A 19,656-nucleotide genomic window follows, 5' to 3' on the forward strand; every position below is an offset into this window, starting at 1 on the left:
GGTCATTCATGTAAATGTGGACATTTAAATCCCAAATATTATGATTTGGGATCACCACTACCGTTTTCTATTGAGGGCATGCAGGTGCCAGGGGCTGTGCCCAGTTCCATGTATGATTGATACCTGGTATCATCATGCTGGGCCCTTCTCACAGGTGGCACACTGAGATTTGGAGATGCACCCCTCCCCTGCTCACCAGGCTGGAGGGTGGGATACCTGGGACAGGATCCCTGTCCTTTGGGAAGCCCTTGATTCTCCCAGCAGAGTCCATCTCTGTTTTCCATCTTTGTGCTTGTTGGGTTACAGCAGGTCCCTCTCCAAGTAGGACATCTGCATTACAGCAAGTCCCCCTACAAATAGGACACCTGCCTGCAGCCTCCCACCCACCCTCTTCTTGGCAGCCTGAATGACCTCAAAGGTCTCCTTGCTCACCTCCCTAAAGTCCTCCTCTGGGTCCCCATGGCCTCCGGATTAAACCCAAACACCGCCATTTGTCCTTCAGCTCAATTCGGCCCACCCCTGCACTGACTTTAGCCCCCACTCCCACCTGCTCCCTGCATTCACCAGCTCAGGCACAACCTCCTCTGGGAAGTGGGCCCTGAGCCCCCTATATCCCTTCCCATCATATTTTTGCTGAATTATGGCCACCCAAATTAGGTGCTGGAATCATCTGGGCTAATCGCCACAGGACCTTCTCACATTACTCCTTCCTCCTTTCCTAGTTGCTGGCCAGGTCAGCCCCATGCACTCCAGCCTCATGGGGATCTTTCTAGAATGTAAACGGTTATGCCACTGACCTGCTGAGCCTCAGGGGCTCACAACTCCTCCTCCTGTCCTGAGGCCCTTTCTGACACCCCACCAGTCCCAGTCTCCGCTGCCAGCCCTTGTGGTCCCCATTCCTCCCCACTTCAAAGGCCCTCTCCACATGGCCACCTTGGTGAATGAATTCTGTCACCTCCTTTGGGCTTGTGCTGACCCAAACCTGCTCCTGAGTTTGGGGACTGAGTTCTCACTTTGTCACATGAATGTCAACAGGATGGAAAACAAACTTTCCCAACCCTATGGTCTTCTACTTTCTTCTTGATAGGAAGGATTAGTAGGAAGAATAGGAAGAAATGCCACTCCCTGCTCAGCTGGAAACCCCAGAGTCTCCCGGACCCAGGTTAGTCATCAGGCCCCAGGCTCTGCCAGCTCCTGCAGCTCTCTCTGTGCAGCTCTCTCCTCCTCTCCTACATGCTGCAAGAGTGGTCCTGTATCTTGTCTCTTACCACCTTTTGTCATTTTTGGTCTTGCAGAACTAGGCTTCTAACACCCATCTGAGAATTCACTCTCCTGCTTGAAAACACCCCCCATTCTCCATTGCTTGCAGAATAGAGTCCCACAAAATTCATGGAAAACTACATCTAAAACAAATAATCTTTAGCATCTGTTACTTCTAAAGTTTAAAAATAGTATGATATTGTCCAAAACCTAAAATATTTTTAAATACTAATAGGAGAAAATCGCTTCCACAGGAAGGAGAAAAAGCAAACAGCAAAAACACTTGATCCTCACAGCTCTGTCTTTAGGTCTGTTTAGTCCATTATATTCTCATGGGCTTTCTCAGGGAGGATTAATTCCTGGGTTCCGTTTATCTTTTGACCTTACTAAAACTCCAAATAATTTTGACTGCTGAAAAGAAAGCTTACCCTGGAAATAAGTGTAACATACTTGCTTTCTTAAATTCCCAAGGCAAGCTGAAGAAAACTTTCCATGTCTGTATAGCTAAACCTATTGTGTTTGTCGTTTGTACTCTAGGGGCTGATACTGTCGTAATTTTTACTTAATGTTTTTATGGCTTTTATGGTCTCGTAAGCACCTTTGCAACAAATAACTATGGTCAGCAATTCAAAATCAGATGGAGAATTAATTTGTGGCCCAAGAAACCACCCAGGAGTCATTAGGAAAGTGGGTTTCTAGAACGGCCTCCAGGGCTCTGGAGTGCACCCCTCCTGCCCTCCAGGGATCTCTTTCTATAAAGGAGCCCCTTGTCTTTCTGCCATCTTTAATGCTGTCTCCTCAGAGTTCCTCCTTGCAGTCTATAAATATCCCCAAGTTTCTCTCATTTTCAAACAAAACAAAATAAAAAATCCTCCCCCTCAGCCCTGCATTCCCACCCCCTCAGCTTGTGTCGTTTTGCATGCTCTCTCTCTCCTTTGTCTGTCTCTTGTCTCTCTCTCTGTCTCTCTCTCTGTGTCTCTGTCTCTGTCTTTGTCTGTGTCTCTTTGTGTTTGTCTCTGTCTCTGTTTTTCTGTCTCTGTCTCTCTGTGTCTCTGTCTCTGTGTCTCTGTCTCTCTGTCTCTGTCTCTGTGTCTCTCTGTGTCTCTGTCTTTGTCTCTGTCTCTGTGTCTGTCTCTCTCTGTCTCTGTCTCTCTGTGTCTCTGTCTCTCTGTGTCTCTGTCTCTCTGTGTCTCTCTTTGTCTCTCTGTCTCTGTGTCTGTCTCTCTGTCTCTGTCTCTCTGTGTCTCTGTCTCTCTGTGTCTCTGTCTCTCTGTGTCTCTGTCTCTGTCTCTCTGTGTCTCTCTGTATCTCTCTCTCTCTCTCTCTCTCTCTCTTTCTCTCTGTCACGCTCCTCCCACTCAGTCTTTGCCTCATCAGCAACATTTCTGGAAGGCGTTGCCTGCACAGCTCCCACTTCCTTCTGTCCAAACTGGCTCAACTCTGTCTCCTGATGCACACCCCCTGACCTCCAACCCTGGGCTGCAGGGGTCCTCCCACCAGACCTCCCTGTTCCAGCATCCCTGGTTTCCCTGCCTGCAGATTGGGCACCACTCTGAATTTTTTCCTGTCATGTTTGTTTTTCAGATCATTTTAGGCCTCATTGACTTTTAAAAGAGGAGGATAAAAATGTAAAACAAGTGAAGAATGAATAGGAAAATCTTTGACTCTATCAGATTACAATATTTGCCTTAGAACATTCTTATTTCTCTCCTGAAAAATGTTAAGAAAAACTATCCAAACGACTTCTACCTAGTCACCCTGGACTAGAACATTGTCTAACAAGCCACCTTTAGGGTCATTTGAAGCTGAAGGGAGGGAGTACCATTATATTTACCCATGACCAAAGCCCCTGCTAACCTGTGGAAGACTGAGGAGTGGCAAAGGATTTTTGTTTGGTAGAGATGCAAACGAATTCTGTCCAACAGAGACGTCTGGTTTCACTGGGCTGTAGGGTATCAGCCAGATTCGCATGAAATTTAGCAGTCCCGTTTCAGTCATCTTTCACTGACTGCCATCCTCTTTGGAAATAGTGTATCATCCTCCCTGAGTTAAATACATCGTTGTATTTAACTCAGGCCACTCCGTTTATGTGAGTTCATTTCTAACATTTTGAAAATGGAATTGTGGAGGAAGTCAGCTGTTTTTTTTTTTTTTTTTTTTTGAGACGGAGTCTTGCTCTGTCGCCCAGGCTAGAGTGCAGCGGTATGATCTCAGCTCACCGCAGACTCCGCCTGCCTGGGTTCAAGCGATTCTTCTGCCTCAGCCTCCCGAGTAGCTGGGATTACAGGCACCCACCACCGCGCCCGGCTAATTTTTGTATTTTTTAGTAGAGATGGGGTTTCACCATCTTGGCCAGGCTGGTCTCGGACTCCTGACCTCATGAACCACCCGCCTCGGCCTCCCAAAGTGCTGGGATTACAGGCATGAGCCACCGCGCCCGGCCAGAAGTCAGCTTTTACACAGTGGTCAGGTGAGGGATTGGGAATTAAGTGCTTTTGCAAAATAAAGTTCATTGTAAAAGATTCTAAGCGAACAATCCCTAACCCTTAAAATGTACCAGGCACTGCTCCGGCTGCTGTGGATGTGGGAACTCGACTCTCTCGGGGGCCGGCGCTATCACCGCCGGGCTCCAGCCTGTCTCCCAATCACCAACCTGTGCTTCTCTTTGTACCCCTCAAAAGTGCCTTCAGAGGGTCTAGATTGAGGTACGGGGCAGGGCAGGCCTGAAGCACAACTGACGGCTCCGTTGAGAGCAGGCCCGCAGCTTCCGCTCCGCAGAGGGCGCCCCACTATACCCCACCGCACTCCTCTATACCCCAGTCCTTGCCCAGGCCCCGCCCTCTGCCCAGGCCCCGCCCCTGCCTGGACCCTGTCCCCGCCCCGCCCGGCCGAGACCCCGCCTCTCTCTGTCCTGCGCCCCGCCCAGGAGGCAGGTTGCTCGCCGCGGCCGGGGGCGGAGCGCCGCCTGCTCAGCTCCACCCCATAGTCCAGCCTCGCCGACTCCGCCTCTTTTGACACCACGTCTGCGCAAACGGTCATCGCCGCGACCACGCCACCGCCTTGCGCGTGCGCGTGCGCGCGTCCAGGCGCTCCCGTCAGGCAGTGCGAGGCGCGCGGGTTACGGAGGGCGGTGGCGGCGGGTTCCTGTGAGAAGCTAGTGGAGCTTCCTCAGGTGACTGACGCGGGCCTCGGTTCTGGGCGCCGGGGTGTGGGACTGGAGGAGTGGCCGCGATCCCCGACTGCACCCTGCTGCCTCTTCTTTTCCTGCGCTTCTGGGGACTCCTTCCAGGTGCTCCGGCAGCTGCCCGGGCATCACGGCCCGGTCGGCGGGACGAGGAGCTGGGGCGGGGGCTGCGCAGGGCCGGTCACCCCGGTGTCTGCTGCTCAGTGTCGACGGCGATTCGGTGGGCTTCTGCGTTTGTTCTGTTAGCGTGCTTAGGTGTCACAGCTGGGTGACTCTCGGAAGGAAGGTTTTGCCGCTGGCGCGTCAGGTGTATCGCGGCCTCGGGGCCGCGGATTCCTGGGCCTGACGCCGCCTCTGAGGTTCGCGCGGCCCCGGCGTCGCGGCTGCCTCAGCGCTGGCTGAAGGCCGGCCCGAAGCGCCCTTAATTGTGGCCGCGCGCTTCCCTGCTGCTCCTGCTGGTCTCCGCGCCGCGGTAGTGGCCTCTGGAGTTAGAGCCTTGCCCGACGAGTCGTTGAGGTAAATAGTTGATTCTTCAGAAGATGTGCCATACTTACTTGCGTTTTCTTACATATGGAGGGCAGGGAAGAGAGGCTGCCTAGCCTCCTGGTGACTTGGGTTTGTTTGGATCCGTTTATTTTGAATTAAAAACAAACGTTGCTCTATAAAGAGTAATGCATTTTAAACCATTTTATCTTTGGAAAAAACGATAAAGTGGATCCAAATAGATCCACTTTCTTGTTAATTAATTTTCGTTACTTTTGGGGTTTTCTGAGAACTAGCCTAATTGTTTCTCTTTATCATCATCAAACATTGCAGCTACGACTGTCTGTCAATTATCCTGCTCTCGGATATCATGTGATATTTGTGTCTTCTTTTTGAAAACACTCGTCATATTTGTGGTCTAATACTTGTTTTCTTCCCCCCAGGAGGAATCATTATAGATTCTAAAAATAGATTTTCCCTTCTCTGTGGACTTGGTATAAAACGTAGCTTTTTTCTATTTGGATTTATTTTCTAAAAATCAACACCGTAAACCCATATCAGATACAACAAAATTGGGGTAGTTAAACCATGAGTTGTGGAAATGAGTTTGTGGAAACATTAAAAAAAATTGGTTTTCCCAAAGCTGATAATCTTAATGGAGAAGACTTTGACTGGTTGTTTGAGGGCATTGAAGATGAATCGTTTCTGAAGTGGTTTTGTGGGAATGTGAATGAACAGAATGTGTTGTCTGAAAGAGAATTGGAAGCTTTTAGCGTTCTTCAGAAATCAGGCAAGCCCATCCTAGAAGGGGCGGCATTGGATGAAGCTCTTAAAACGTGTAAAACTTCTGATTTGAAGACACCTAGACTGGATGACAAAGAGCTGGAGAAATTAGAGGATGAGGTTCAAACTCTACTGAAATTAAAGAACCTAAAAATTCAGCGGCGTAATAAATGTCAATTGATGGCTTCAGTAACTAGCCACAAATCTCTGAGGTTAAATGCTAAAGAAGAATCAGCCACTAAAAAACTGAAGCAGAGTCAAGGAATTCTAAATGCAATGAATACTAAGATCAGTAATGAACTTCAGGCTCTTACTGATGAAGTTACACAATTGATGATGTTCTTCAGACATTCTAATTTAGGTCAAGGAACAAATCCACTGGTATTTTTATCGCAATTTTCCTTGGAAAAATACCTAAGTCAGGAAGAGCAAAGCACAGCAGCATTAACTTTGTATACCAAAAAACAGTTCTTTCAGGGTATACATGAAGTAGTTGAAAGTTCAAATGAAGACAATTTTCAGCTTTTAGATATACAGACACCATCTATTTGTGATAATCAAGAAATCCTTGAGGAGAGACGACTAGAGATGGCTAGACTGCAGCTGGCGTACATTTGTGCTCAACATCAATTAATTCACTTGAAAGCAAGTAATTCAAGCATGAAGTCAAGTATAAAATGGGCAGAGGAGAATCTTCATAGCCTAACCAGCAAGGTAAGCATAAGAAATGAGATTGGATTCACATTGTAATTATTGTTAGGAATAGAGTACTTCAGTTGCTATTGAAGTACTTCAGAATGGGGCATCTAATAAGAGATTACATTTTATTTTCTCATTGTTCAGTGTTTATTTGTGATCTGTGTCAGTGTTTCATACAAATAGATCCGTATGTTAATGGAGGGCAGCAATAGTAATTATCTCAACCACATTATCTAGTTTATTTTAAACGTGCTTTAATTTGCATTCTGAATTTTAAATTTGTGTAATGCAGATACAGACTGGACTGAAATTTTCTTTTTAGGATGTGGCTAGAAACTAATTGCTTTATTTTGGGTATTCTGCCTCATTTGCTCCAACCAGAGCATAGTGCTAATGAAGTCAGAGGTCCAAGTTCAGTAGACTGAAACTGATTTCTTTTTGAGAATATATGGATAGATGTATTGCACATGTCTGTCTGCACTCTCGGAGAGCTTGCTTTCTTGGTAATATAACTGCTAGATACTTGAGTAAAAAATGTAACATTTCTGAATCTGAATATCAGCACCAGGTTAGTTTCTATAGCTGACAAAAAACTGGAATAATATAGGAAATCCAATGGTTATGTAGAAGTGCTAAAATCAGCTGGCTGACTAGGACCTATTGAGGTAATTTTAACTTAAGAAAAACTAGTAACATACACTTGGATTCAGTGAATAGTGTGCTATTAATAATGATTTTGATTGAGTAAAACAAGTATAATAAGATCTCTATTTTGGTAGTCATTACTATATATATGGTAGTAATAGCAGTAAAATTTAGTAATTCATATCCTTGATTTAGTCCACATTTTTCCCTTTTAAACTGTAATTTTGGTTTATATGAATATTAAATTAGTTTTCATTCATTGAGCTTATTATCTGGTCACCCAAAGTGGAAAGTGAAAATAATCTTAAGATGATTTCAAATTTAGGCATACAGTTTGAAATGTGATTGCTTTTCTTTGTATAGGCTATGGACAAAGAAAATTTAGATGCTAAAATTTCTAGCTTGACCAGTGAGATTATGAAACTTGAAGAACAGATCACTCAAATAAAAGACAGAAGTTTACCTGCTGTGGTAAGAGAGAATGCCCAGTTATTGAATATGCCAGTGGTAAAGGGAGATTTTGATCTGCAGATTGCTAAACAAGATTATTACACAGCAAGACAAGAGTTAGTTTTAAATCAATTAATAAAACAAAAGGCATCATTTGAACTTCTACAGTTATCGTATGAAATTGAATTAAGGAAGCATTGGGACATATATCGTGAACTTGAAAATTTGATTCAAGAACTTAGTCAAAGTAACATGATGCTCTGCAAGCAATTAGAAATATTAACAGATCCATCAGTTTCTCAGCAGATAAATCCAAGGAATACCATTGATACTAAGGATTATTCTACTCATAGGTATGTATGCTTCATTGTTTTCTTAGTAAATTTTTCCTTTTGTTTTTGCAAAATACTAGAGAGAGTTTGAGCTAAAATTTTGGAAGTTTTTAACAATTCTTTGCATTTCACTTTTGATCTTTCTATTTTTTTTCTGTTTTCGTATGCCTTTTTTTCATTTTTAGTTTTTTTGCTACCTTTTCCATTTATGTTAGATCTGAAAATAGCTACTTTATAGCTTAAGTGGATGAGGTGGAGGAATGAATGGGTTTTATTCCCCTTTAGACATTATTATTTATATACCTTATTTTAGATTTGGGGCAGGAAGTTTGAATACAGCTTAGCATGGAGGTATTGCTGGGCAGGGGATTGACTGCATTTGGAGAAGGTAGCAGTAGAGAGGGGAGAAGACTTCATTTCTGTGTGTAGTCAGGAGAATCATTGAGAATGAATGCTAGCTCCCAAGCTTCATCTGGATGTCTGAGCAATTGATGGCAGAGGGATACTGAAAATTGGAGGGCTGAAGTAGTCTTAAGACCTCAAAAATCTGGCTCCTACTCCTCATTTTTCTCCAGGACTAGGGTAAGAGCATCTAATCTTTTTGTTTTCTTATTAATAAAATACGGGGCCTGGATAGGGTTGCCTCATTGCACAATTTCAGGGGGTACCATTGACATCATGATCTATGTGAATGATACCCCTGAAATTGTGTAGTTACATCTGTAAGACTGTAATTGGCAGCTTTGGGATTGAACCAGTTTTAGAAAGTCTGTTACAACTTGATTAAAAAAATAACTTTTTTAAAAATTCTGAGCAAAAGTTTACTATTATAGCTATTTATGTAACTATTTACATTTTACATTGTTTAAAATTTACATTTATTTTTATATTTTACGTTGTTTACAATTTTAGTTTTTCTCTTTTAATCCCACCACAATCCAGTAATACAGGTAGGTTAAGATGTGGAGTAGTTAAGATGTGGAAATAAGTTTCAGAGATTGATTTGCCCTAGGTTTCATGTAACAGAAAACTCAGACCTAGACCTAGGTCTTCTGTTTCAAATTCGTTGCTTGCTTGCTTGCTTGCTTGCTTGCTTGTTTTTTCCTTCCTTTCCTTCCTTTCCTTCCTTTCCTTCCTTTCCCTCCTTTCCCTTCCTTTCTCTCTCTTTCTCTCTTTCTTCCCTTCCTTCCCTTCCTTCCCTTCCTTCCCTTACCTTTCTTTCTTTTAAGACAAGGTCTCACTCTCTTGCCTAGGTGGGAGTGCAGTGATGTGATGATAGCTCACTGCAGCCTCCATCTTCTGGGCTCAAGTGATCCTCCTGCCTCAACTTCCTGAGTAGTTAGGACTACAGGCATGTGCCGCCATGCCTGGCTAATTAAAAAAAAAAAAATTATTTTTGTAGACGTGAGACTTCAATATGTTGCCAAGTCTGGTCTTGAACTCCTGGGCTCAAGTAACCCTCCCACAGGGCTGGGATTAGAGGCATGAACCATAGCCTGTTGTTTCTACTACATCATCGTTATATTCTGTGAGACAAGTGTTATCTTGGGAGGTATCTCTGAATTGCACTTTGAAGTAGGTTAGTGGCAGTTAAAGTTAAGAAGAATTTTATATCTAAAACTTGGATGGTGGGGAAACTGGGATTCAGTAATAGACTGCTTATCTAATGTAGTAGTTAGAATATATATTTCTGTACTGAGATAGTGTTACAGTTAGAATGGTTTCAGTTGCTTGATTTTTGCAGGCACACAAATTATTATTATTATTATTATTTCTGTTTTTGGAGACGGCGTCTCCCTCTGTTGCCCAGGCTGGAGTGCAGTGGCGCGATCTTGGTTCACTGCAACCTCTGCCTCCTGGGTTCAAGCAATCCTCCTGCCTCAGCCTGCTGAGTAGCTGGGACTATAGGTGCATGCCGCCATGCCTGGCTAACATTTTTTTGTATTTTAGTAGAGATGGGGTTTTACCATGTTGCCCAGGCTGGTCTTGAACTCCTGAGCTCAGCCAGTCTGCCCACCTTGGCCTTCCAAAGTGCTAGGATTACAGGCGTGAGCCACTGTACCTGGCCAATATTTTTATAAGTTGTTACTTAGCTATCCCCACAAATGCCCCAATACAGTGGATTATAATTTTGAAAATGATACTGACTTGATAATTTTTCCCTATAATTTTAATTTTTACATTTTAGGCTTTACCAACTTTTAGAGGGAGAGAATAAGAAAAAAGAATTGTTTCTAACTCATGGAAACCTTGAGGAAGTGGCCGAGAAATTGAAACAGAATGTTTCTTTAGTACAAGATCAGTTGGCAGTATCTGCTCAAGAACATTCTTTCTTTCTGTCCAAACGGAATAAGGATGTGGACATGCTTTGTGATGCTTTGTATCAAGGAGGAAATCAGCTTTTGCTTAGTGATCAGGTGGGTATTTGCCATAGTAGTTAAAAATGCTTTTTTAAAAAATGCTTGTTTTAGAAGATATTAAAGAAAATGTTAACATGAGGAAAATATTACCCCAATTCCATTGCCTTAATATAAAATATATTTCTATGTCTCCTAATTTTTGTTCACATATAAATATGTTTTTCAGATAGTTTTGATGAGTGTGCACAGAAATTTAAAAATGTATACAGTTTTTCAGACACAAAAGGATATGTAATGTTTATATTAGTGTTAAAAAAAAAAACCGCCTCTGTATTTTTTTCACTCATCTTAGCAAACACAGGATTGCCTTTATATCTTTAAAATCCTCTGTGTACACTTACTGGTACATGCTCCTCCTAACATAATTCGCCTGTCATCTTCAAAGAGTAACTACCATGCTTAATTTTGTTCATCATTTTCTTGCTTTTATGTATAGTTTTATTATACACATACATACACACACACATATATATATTTCTAGACTTAGTTTTATATGTTTTTGAACTTTATATGCTGTTATACTGATGTTGGTATACCGAAGGTATGTATATTGAAGGTATGTATCCTTCAGTGACTTGCTTGCTTTTTCAATGGCTTAACGTGTTTTTGAGACTCACTCATATGTAAAGCTATAGTTCATTCATAGTGTTCTCTTTTGTATAGTTAGTATTCTATTGTGTGATATTCCACAATGACATTATCTGTTAGATTGACAGACATTTAGGTTATTTACAGTTTTTATTACTATAGATCTTATTCCTATGATAGTCTTGGATATCTCATAGCTGCACAATTCCAGTTTCTCCACATCTTTGCCAACACTTATTTCCTGTGGTTTTTAAAATAGTAGCCATCCCGATGGGTGTGAAATGGTATCTGTGATTTGTTTTTTGAAAGGTCTCCCGTTACTGATTTTTGTCTTCTTGATCTATTGAGAATTGTATACAAATTTCCACTGTGATGGTGGATTCGAAAATTTCTCCACATAGGCCAGGCGCAGTGGCTCACGCCTATAATCCCAGCACTTTGGGAAGCTGAGGTGGGTGGATCACAAGGTCAGGAGTTCAAGGCCAGTCTGGCCAAGATGGTGAAACCCCATCTCTACTAAAAATACAAAAATTAGCTGGGCGTGGTGGCAGACAACTGTAATCCCAGCTACTTGGGAGGCTGACGCAGGAGAATCGCTTGAACCCGGGAGGCAAAGGTTGCAGTGAGCCGAGATCGTGCCTCTGCACTGCTTCGTGGGTGACAGAGCAAGACTCGGTCTCAAAAAAGAAGAAAATTTCTCCATGTAGTTGTATATCATTTTTTTCTCTATGTATTTTGAGTTTGTTTTATAAGTTATATCCAGGTTTAAAATCACAGTGAGTATCTTGATTGTTTTAAATTGCAGTGAATTAAAGCATTTAGCGTTACATAATGACTATTCCTGTGATGCTTTTTGTCTTAATATTCTTTTGTCTAATATTAATATTCCTGTGTCATTTTTCTTTTTCTTAGTAATTGTAAGGCATATAGTTTTCTTTACACTTTTCCATTAAGTTTTTAGTATTAGTTAAGTCCTGATTCACGGACCCAGGGTAGGGATCATCACGTACCTGGGTCCCCCTCTACCACCCTGGGAGAAGGATGGAGAACAGGGGAAAGGTGGGGTGGAGCGAGTTCAGATTTTCCCAGGAAGCGTGCCTTTGTCCCAGGTCAAGACCAGGGATATGGGGCAGAGGGACTTCTACACATGCCAGTACCTTTCGCACACAGAGACATCACCCCCTTTAGCAGTCATTGCCTTCTTGGAGTGGTAGAAGTCCAGGTGGTTCTGCCAGCAGTTCATGTTCTGGTTCTAGTTGACAAAGTGGCTGTCAAATGGGACAATCCTGTAGTTCTTAATTTTGACCTTCATGTCTTCTGCCGTGGTGCTAACTTCTAAAGACCCTCAGCAAAGACCATAGTTTTGTTTTTACTTAGCATGATGAAATAAACATTTTTACTCTCTAAAGTTTTCTTAACTTTTAATGTTAACTATACTGTCTTGATTTAATTACTATGCCATTAATTTTGTAGCTGGTTATTGGTATTGGGCATTTTGATAGTCTTCATTTTTTTCTTTTATTTGCTCTTGAACAATATCATGTATATCTTTATTTTTTTTATTTTTTTTTTTTTGAGATGGAGTCTGGCTCTGTTGCCCAGGCTGGAGTGCAGTGGCTGGATCTCAGCTCACTGCAAGCTCTGCCTCCCGGGTTTACGCCATTCTCCTGCCTCAGCCTCCCGAGTAGCTGGGACTACAGGCGCCTGCCACCTCGCCCAGCTAGTTTTTTTATATTTTTTAGTAGAGACGGGGTTTCACCGTGTTCGCCAGGATGGTCTCGATCTCCTGACCTCGTGATCCGCCGGTCTCGGCCTCCCAAAGTGCTGGGATTACAGGCTTGAGCCACCGCGCCCGGCCTGTATATCTTTATGTATATAACTTTTTGTTGTTGGATACTTCCATCTGGATAAATTCTCGGAAATAGGATCTTTCGGATTTTTTGTGCCGGGGCCATATATACACTTTTTTTGCCGTTGATACTGCCAGATTGCCTTTTAAAGGAGTTTATAATGCTACCAGCACTATTTAAGCATCCACTAGATACCATTGATCATTTGGCACACCATCATTTTATGAATTGCTAAAAAAAAATCTCTTAGTTAAAGCGACACAATGTTTTCTTATTAAGAATTTTTGTTTTTCATACTTAGTAGAAAAGATCTTTTACCTACCTATGTGTAGGTAGACATAGATTTTTATCACCACTCTTGGACATACGTTAAAAGGAAAAAAAATAAGTCAATTTAAATGGTTAGGGTAGTTCTAAAGCATCATATTTCAATGTTCAATTCTTCTAAGTTATTTTTTGACTCAGAGTTGTCTGTAATTTTCCACACTGTATATCAAGAATGTTGATGAGAAAGTATTTCTTAAGAGTACCTGGCCAGAAACAGTCATGTGATGTTCTTGATTAAGATGCATCTTCATTTCAGATATGTTAAAATGTGAAAAAAATGCATCTAAGAATCACTAAAATATGGTAATTTCACTCTATCAGTAGGTATCATTAGCGTTTTTCCCTAGCTCAATGTGATGTAAAATGCTGTATCAATTTTAACTTGTGTTTCTATTATTAATGAAGCGGAACTTCAGTCTCTGTAGCAATATTTTAGTAACTGTATGATCTTTAGTATGTAATTGAAAGTAAAGATGAGATTGTTGTTTTTCAGTATATTCATGTTTATCAAGTTTGTCTTAGAGGAGATCACTAAATGTAGATATAATGTTGAAATTACTTGATTTTCAAAAATATGTATTTTAAGAAGTACTGCTCTGTGAATTGGCATTTATGACACGTCTTAGGTAGTCATTCTTGAACTTGTATGTTAGAATCATCAGGGAGCATATCAAAATGCAGGTTCCTAGCTCTGTACAGAGATTAAGTAATTTAATCTAGTAGGGGGTACAGGAATCTGTATTCATAACAAGTACTTCAGATAATTGTGCTTGTGGACCATGCCTAGAAGCTGTAGAAAATTGAGGGTAGTTAGAGCAACAGATTTTTCTGAGAACCTCTTTGGTGATACTGGCTAAAATTTATAAGTAGAGTGCTTGATTAGAAAGCTATGAAAACTTGTTAATCTAGTTTAAATGCTAGACACTAAGGATTTTGAATTTACTATAATAAATGTGAAGGGTCGGAATGTCTAGATTCTTGAGCAGGAAAATTACATGATTAGTCAGCATAATTTTCGTGGAATGTCATGTAATTCCGTTTGGTAAGATAATAAGAAAAAATGAAAAATGGAGATTTGTGTTGAGATAATTCTCTTTCATTGGTCTTCATTTCAACTTTCTCTGTACTTTCTGTCTAGAATAAACAAGGTTTGACTAATTAAGCAGAATATAAGCTCCATGAGGGAGATTTTATTCATTCTTGTATCAGTAATCTCTAAAACAGTACTTGGCACAATAGTATTTGTTGAATATATGAATGCACAGAACAGCATACATATCAAGTACTCTTCAGGAAGAGTTTCCTTTGAATCACTTAAAATTACCTATCAGAAGCTGTTGCAATTAGTCTTACTTAGAATTTATATCAAACCTATTATGGATTTTAAATTGAGGCTTATTTATTGCTAAAATTGTGGGAAGTTGTTAAGTCATTTAAAGTCTTTCCATGTAAATTATACTTTAATTTTATAATTGGTGTTAGGAAAAAAGTGTTTGAATTTTTATTTTTATTTTCTTTTTTTTAGGAGTTAACAGAGCAGTTTCATCAAGTTGAATCTCAACTGAATAAGCTAAATCATCTCCTCACTGATATTCTTGCTGATGTGAAGACAAAAAGAAAAACTTTGGCAAATAATAAGTTACATCAAATGGAAAGAGAATTATATGTATATTTTTTAAAAGATGAAGATTATCTGAAAGATATTGTGGAGAATTTAGAAACTCAATCAAAGATTAAGGCTGTTAGTCTTGAAGATTGAAAATTACTGGAAACCGAATCTTTATTACATGTGCTCTTTTATTTATTAGGAGAAGACTGTGTATAATAAACACTACGAAATTTTTAAAATTTGAGGTCAATGGGACATTTCATTTGATGAATTCAAGTATTAATTTGGCTTTTTTCTCATGTGGTACATTCAGAGTACCAGTGCTTTTTATGACTTGAGCATGTTAGTGGTACTTAGTCCTGGTAATTTTTTACTTACTGGGAAAAAGCATTATTACCTAATGCAAATATTTTTAAATATAGTTATCTCTCTCCTTTCTTTTTAGAAATAGAAATTTTCTGCTGTTAAAATTTTTTTTTTTTTTTTTTTTTTTTTTTTTTTTTTTTTTTGAGATGGAGTCTCACTCTGTCTCCAGGCTGGAATGCAGTGACACGATCTTGGCTTACTGCAACCTCCACCTCCCAGGTTCAAGCAATTCTCCTGCCTCAGCCTCCCAGGTAGCTGGGACTACAGGCGCGCACTGCCACGCCTAGCTAATTTTTTGTGTTTTTAGTAGAAATGGGGTTTCACCATGTTGGCCAGGATGGTCTCCATCTACTGAACTCATGATCCCCTCTCCTCGGCCTCTCGAAGTGCTGGAATTACAAGCATGAGCCACCACGCCCAGCCGCTATTAAATATTTTAAAATGTGTAGAACTTCTAGTCAGCATTGTTAAATCTGTAGACCTTAATATGTGAAATAGCCAGGTCCCCTCGTGTTTGACTGTCAGATAAAATTTTGCTGCTCAAATTGTATTACTCCATAATTCCCTGCTATGGACCTTTAGACTGTTTTAATGTCCTTGCTTGTACTACAGAGTATTAGGACTTCCTTGGCCATCATTCGTTTTAGAGTCTGAATTCTGGGGACTCAAAGTTTTCTACAAGACAGCTCAGCAGTGCTTTGACTTTAATGTGACTTACACATCATAAATGACTTTCAAATGAAATTTGAATTTCAAAATTCTGTAAAAGTGGTTGTTCAAAAGATGTATGATACTATTTTAATCAGTTTAAGAGCAAAAATGTTTAATTATATTTAATAATGGTATTCGGGCAACCAGAAAATAAGGGTTGGTCTAAAATAATTTGAAGTAGCTCATCTGTTACTACATCAGATGCTTCTTGAGTGCCTAATTTATACGTGGCCTGTGACAAATACCTTGTGAGCTTTGTAGGAATACCTTTAAGAATATTCCTCACCTGTTTGTAATATGGAGTGCCAATCTAAAAACTACATGTTTTGGGTGGTCTTTGTGGAATTTTTTAGCTATAACCATCAGGCATACCTGGATGACAGATGAACCCTCTTGATTTTTGAAACCCATCGAACAAAAATATTTTCCAGTTATTGTGTTTGTTATTTAAAATGTTATGTAAACCTTAATTTTGTAGCAATAAATTTTGTTTACAATTTTGCTATCAGCTGCATATCACCTGAGCAACATTTTTGTTGTATATATTTTTTTCTATTCTATCTTGGGATAGAGAGTTTACTTAAAATTTTTCTGTTCTCCAATAATGTGGAAAATATGTCATCTGTTTTCCTGGTTTATGGTAGCAAATTCTGTTTAAATTAGTGTCAGATATTTAGATGTGTGGCCAGACCCTTGATTTATTTAATTTGTTAATTAATTTTTTGAGACAGAGTCTAACTCTGTCACCCAGGCTGGAGTTGAGCAGAACGATCTCAGCTCACTGCAACCTCTGCCTCCCAGGTTCAAGTGATTCTCCTGCTTCAGCCTCCTGAGTAGATGGGATTGTAGGCGTACACCACTGCACCTGGCTAATTTTAGTGTTTTCAGTAGAGACAGGGTTTCACCATGTTGGTCAGGCTGGTCTCAAACTCCTGACCTCAAGTGATCTACCCGCCTTGGCCTTCCAGAATGCTGGCATTATAGGTGTAAGCCACCATGCCCCTGCCCAGATGCTTGATTTATACTCTCCCCACCCAAACTTTCGCTTGCTCAGGCCAGGGGACCAGCGGGACTGATCAAGGCAGGGATGGTAGTTGTGTGTCTGCCATAATTACCCAAGTTAGTTATAATCATTGTGTTACTAGATATGTTTATTTGAAGATTTATTTTGTTTTGTTTTTATTTTTTGAGACAGAGTTTCGCTCTTGTTGCCCAGGCTGGAGTACAGTGGCGTGATCTCAGCTCACTGCAGCCTCCACCTCCTGGGTTCAAGTGGTTCTCCTGCCTCAGGCCTCCTGAGTAGCTGGGATTACAGGCGCCACCATGCCCAGTTAATTTTTCGTATTTTTAGTAGAGATGGGATTTCATCATGTTGGCCAAGTTGGTCTCGAACTCCTGACCTCAGGTGATCCATCTGCCTCGGCCTACCTTCAAAGTGCAGGGATTACAGGCGTGAGCCTGTTTGGAGATTTAATATCATTTTTCAAACCTCAGGAAGTATTTGAGTAGATCGCTTGCTTCTAAATTGGTTACCTAGAAAATAAGTTCTTTATCTATTTAGTATGATACCTGGATTGAGCCTCTAGCTATTTTGCTTTTTTCTTTCTATCTGTATTATTGGATGATTGATGCCTATTTTCTATGGTTATGAATATAGACATTTTAAATGAAAGTCTTGGTATATAAATTTTTCAAAATAATTGTATTTCCTGTTTTAAAGTCTTAGAATTAATATATGGGATTTATCTTATGTTAATCTTACATTTAGGATTTTGTGAAAATGGAAAATTATGAGGCATTGGTAGGCTTTGATCTCTGTAATACACCGCTCTCCACTGTTGCTCAGAAGATTATGTCTGCTATGCATTCAGGTGATTTAGTGGATTCTAAGACTTGGGGAAAGAGTACAGAGAGTAAGTAATTTTTATGAACCTTTCTCTCTCTTGATACTTTGAATGTTAGTTGTTCTAAAGACTAAGAATTGAAAATCGAATGCATGTAGACAGATGAAGCCCAGCTTCTGCCCCTTTTACACTCATTCAGTGCTGACTGAGCTTCTGCTTGCTAATTTTCATGTTCCCTTAACCTTCATTGCTTTAAAAATGTAGCACTCTCTTTCTTATTCCAGGTATTTCTGTCAAACATTCCCTTAGAATCTGGATCAGGTATTTTAGTATCTTTGAAAGAGATGCTTTAATCTTGGTTCTCAGGTCATCAAACCTGTACATAGTATTTGCTATTGTGTGTGGTGAACGAGAGATATATTTTTGACAATATGTGTATTATACTACTATAGAAATGTAAACTCTTAGGTGGCAAGGATTATTGGATCAGTGTATATGGGTTTATGACGTGGTATAATAGTAAAAGCAGTGGGGCTGGGCGCGGTGACTTACGCCTGTAATCTTGACACTTTGGGAGGCCAAGGCAGGCAGATCATGAGGTCAGGAGATCGAGACCATCCTGGCTAACGCAGTGAAAACCTGTCTCTACTAAAAATACAAAAAATTAGCCTGGCGTGGTGGTGGGCACCTGTAGTCCCAGCTACTTGGGAGGCTGAGGCAGGAAAATGGCATGAACCCAGGAGGCAGAGCTTGCAGTGAGCTGAGATCTCCAGCCTGGGTGACAGAGCGAGACTCTGTCTCAAAAAAAAAAAAAAAAAAAAAGTAAAAGCAATGATATGCTCACAAATGTCACTGAAATGTTTGTAACACCAGGGTTTTTGGTGTTTTTTTGTTTTGTTTTGTTTTTTGTTGTCTTTTTTTTGCTACTAGCAAAACAGTTTTTATTTTAAATTTGCAAGTCTGGGTCAATAATTTGTGATTAGTTTCTCCTTCTACAAAATAAGATATAAGTGTGTGAGATATAATTGAGAAATGAAATTGAATTGAAATAATTGAGAATAGTGCCGAATATTAGCACAAAAGCTCTTATAAACACAGCTTCTTGATTAAGATACAGTTGCACTTAACGTTTTGATCCATTCATATTCAGGCAGCTGTTGCTTATATACTTGATTACAGTAAAAGTCACTAATAAACTGGTAAGAATTTTTAAGTGCAAATTACATGCCTAGCAATTGATAGTGTAAGACACTATCATAATCACATTTATTATTCCATATTTTTTTGAATAATAGAGTGGTGAATACTTGACAGAGGTGGAAATATACTCCCCTTCAAAAACTGGTAAGAATAATCAAATGCGTCTGACAGCTATAGTATGAGGCTCTCATGAAAAATTTATGACAGTCCATCTCATATCAGCTCTTATTGTTGTCCTAAAATACCTCGTTAATGCCTGGGACGATCACTTGAGCCTAGGCGTTCGAGTCCAGCCTAGGCAACGTAGCAAGATCCCATCTCTGAAAATAAAATACCCTGTTAAAATTCTGACTTTTGTTTGTTAAGGTTATTGAGAAGATAAAAGAAAAATATATGATACTACTTTTCTCTCTTGGATTTGGAAAAATAGTGGAATTCTCATGAGGATTTTATATTTTCTGTTGCTATATAACATTATTACTACAAACTTACTGGCTTAAAACAACACAATTATTGTTGTACAGTTTCTGTGCATCAGGAGCCTGGACCTGACTCTGCTAGGTCCTCTGCAAGGGTGGACTCCAGGTATCAGCCAGGGCTGGTGTCTCTCCTGAGGCTGCAGTTGGGGAAGCACTCTCTTCTAAACTCACATGGTTGTTGACAGAATTCATTTTCTTACAGACTTTCAGACCAAGGGTCTCAGTTTCTCACTGGCTGGTGTGTGGAAGGTATCCCCAGTTCCTGTCATATGATCCTCTCTGTGGGCAACCTACAGTATGGCAGCTCACTTTTTCTAAGCCAGCAAAAGTCTCTCTAACAAGACTGACATTACACTTTTATATAATGTGATCACATACATGCTGCTGCCTTTGGTGTATTCTGTTGGTTAGAAGCTAATCAATAGT

The 19,656-nt window shown here is 40.3% G+C and overlaps 2 protein-coding genes across 4 annotated transcripts in view; both read left to right on the forward strand.

Moving 5' to 3' along the window:
- The first annotated feature begins 4,342 nt into the window (after positions 1–4,342).
- Positions 4,343–19,163, forward strand: HAUS3 (HAUS augmin like complex subunit 3). 3 transcript variants are annotated; one of them, XM_008018120.3, is made up of 5 exons: positions 4,343–4,432; positions 5,371–6,424; positions 7,418–7,857; positions 10,025–10,253; positions 14,547–19,163. In XM_008018120.3, the coding sequence occupies exons 2-5, from the start codon at positions 5,516–5,518 to the stop codon at positions 14,778–14,780; spliced, it is 1,812 nt and encodes a 603-aa protein (XP_008016311.1). In that variant the 5' UTR covers positions 4,343–4,432; positions 5,371–5,515; the 3' UTR covers positions 14,781–19,163. The 3 variants fall into 3 exon arrangements, with proteins under 3 accessions (XP_008016311.1, XP_008016310.1, XP_072868672.1); XM_008018119.3 differs by lacking the exon at positions 4,343–4,432 and adding an exon at positions 4,876–4,960; XM_073012571.1 differs by lacking the exon at positions 4,343–4,432 and having other exon boundaries at positions 4,955–6,424; positions 7,673–7,857.
- Positions 17,488–19,656, forward strand: part of POLN (DNA polymerase nu) — a 155,386-nt gene continuing 153,217 nt past the window's right edge. The window contains exon 1 of the mRNA XM_008018117.3: positions 17,488–17,620. Within this exon, the coding sequence (XP_008016308.2) occupies positions 17,488–17,620 (133 nt within the window). The remainder of the gene's footprint in view (positions 17,621–19,656) is intronic.

The sequence above is a fragment of the Chlorocebus sabaeus genome, chromosome 27 (genome assembly GCF_047675955.1).
Source record: "Chlorocebus sabaeus isolate Y175 chromosome 27, mChlSab1.0.hap1, whole genome shotgun sequence".
Classification (NCBI taxonomy): Eukaryota; Metazoa; Chordata; class Mammalia; order Primates; family Cercopithecidae; genus Chlorocebus; species Chlorocebus sabaeus.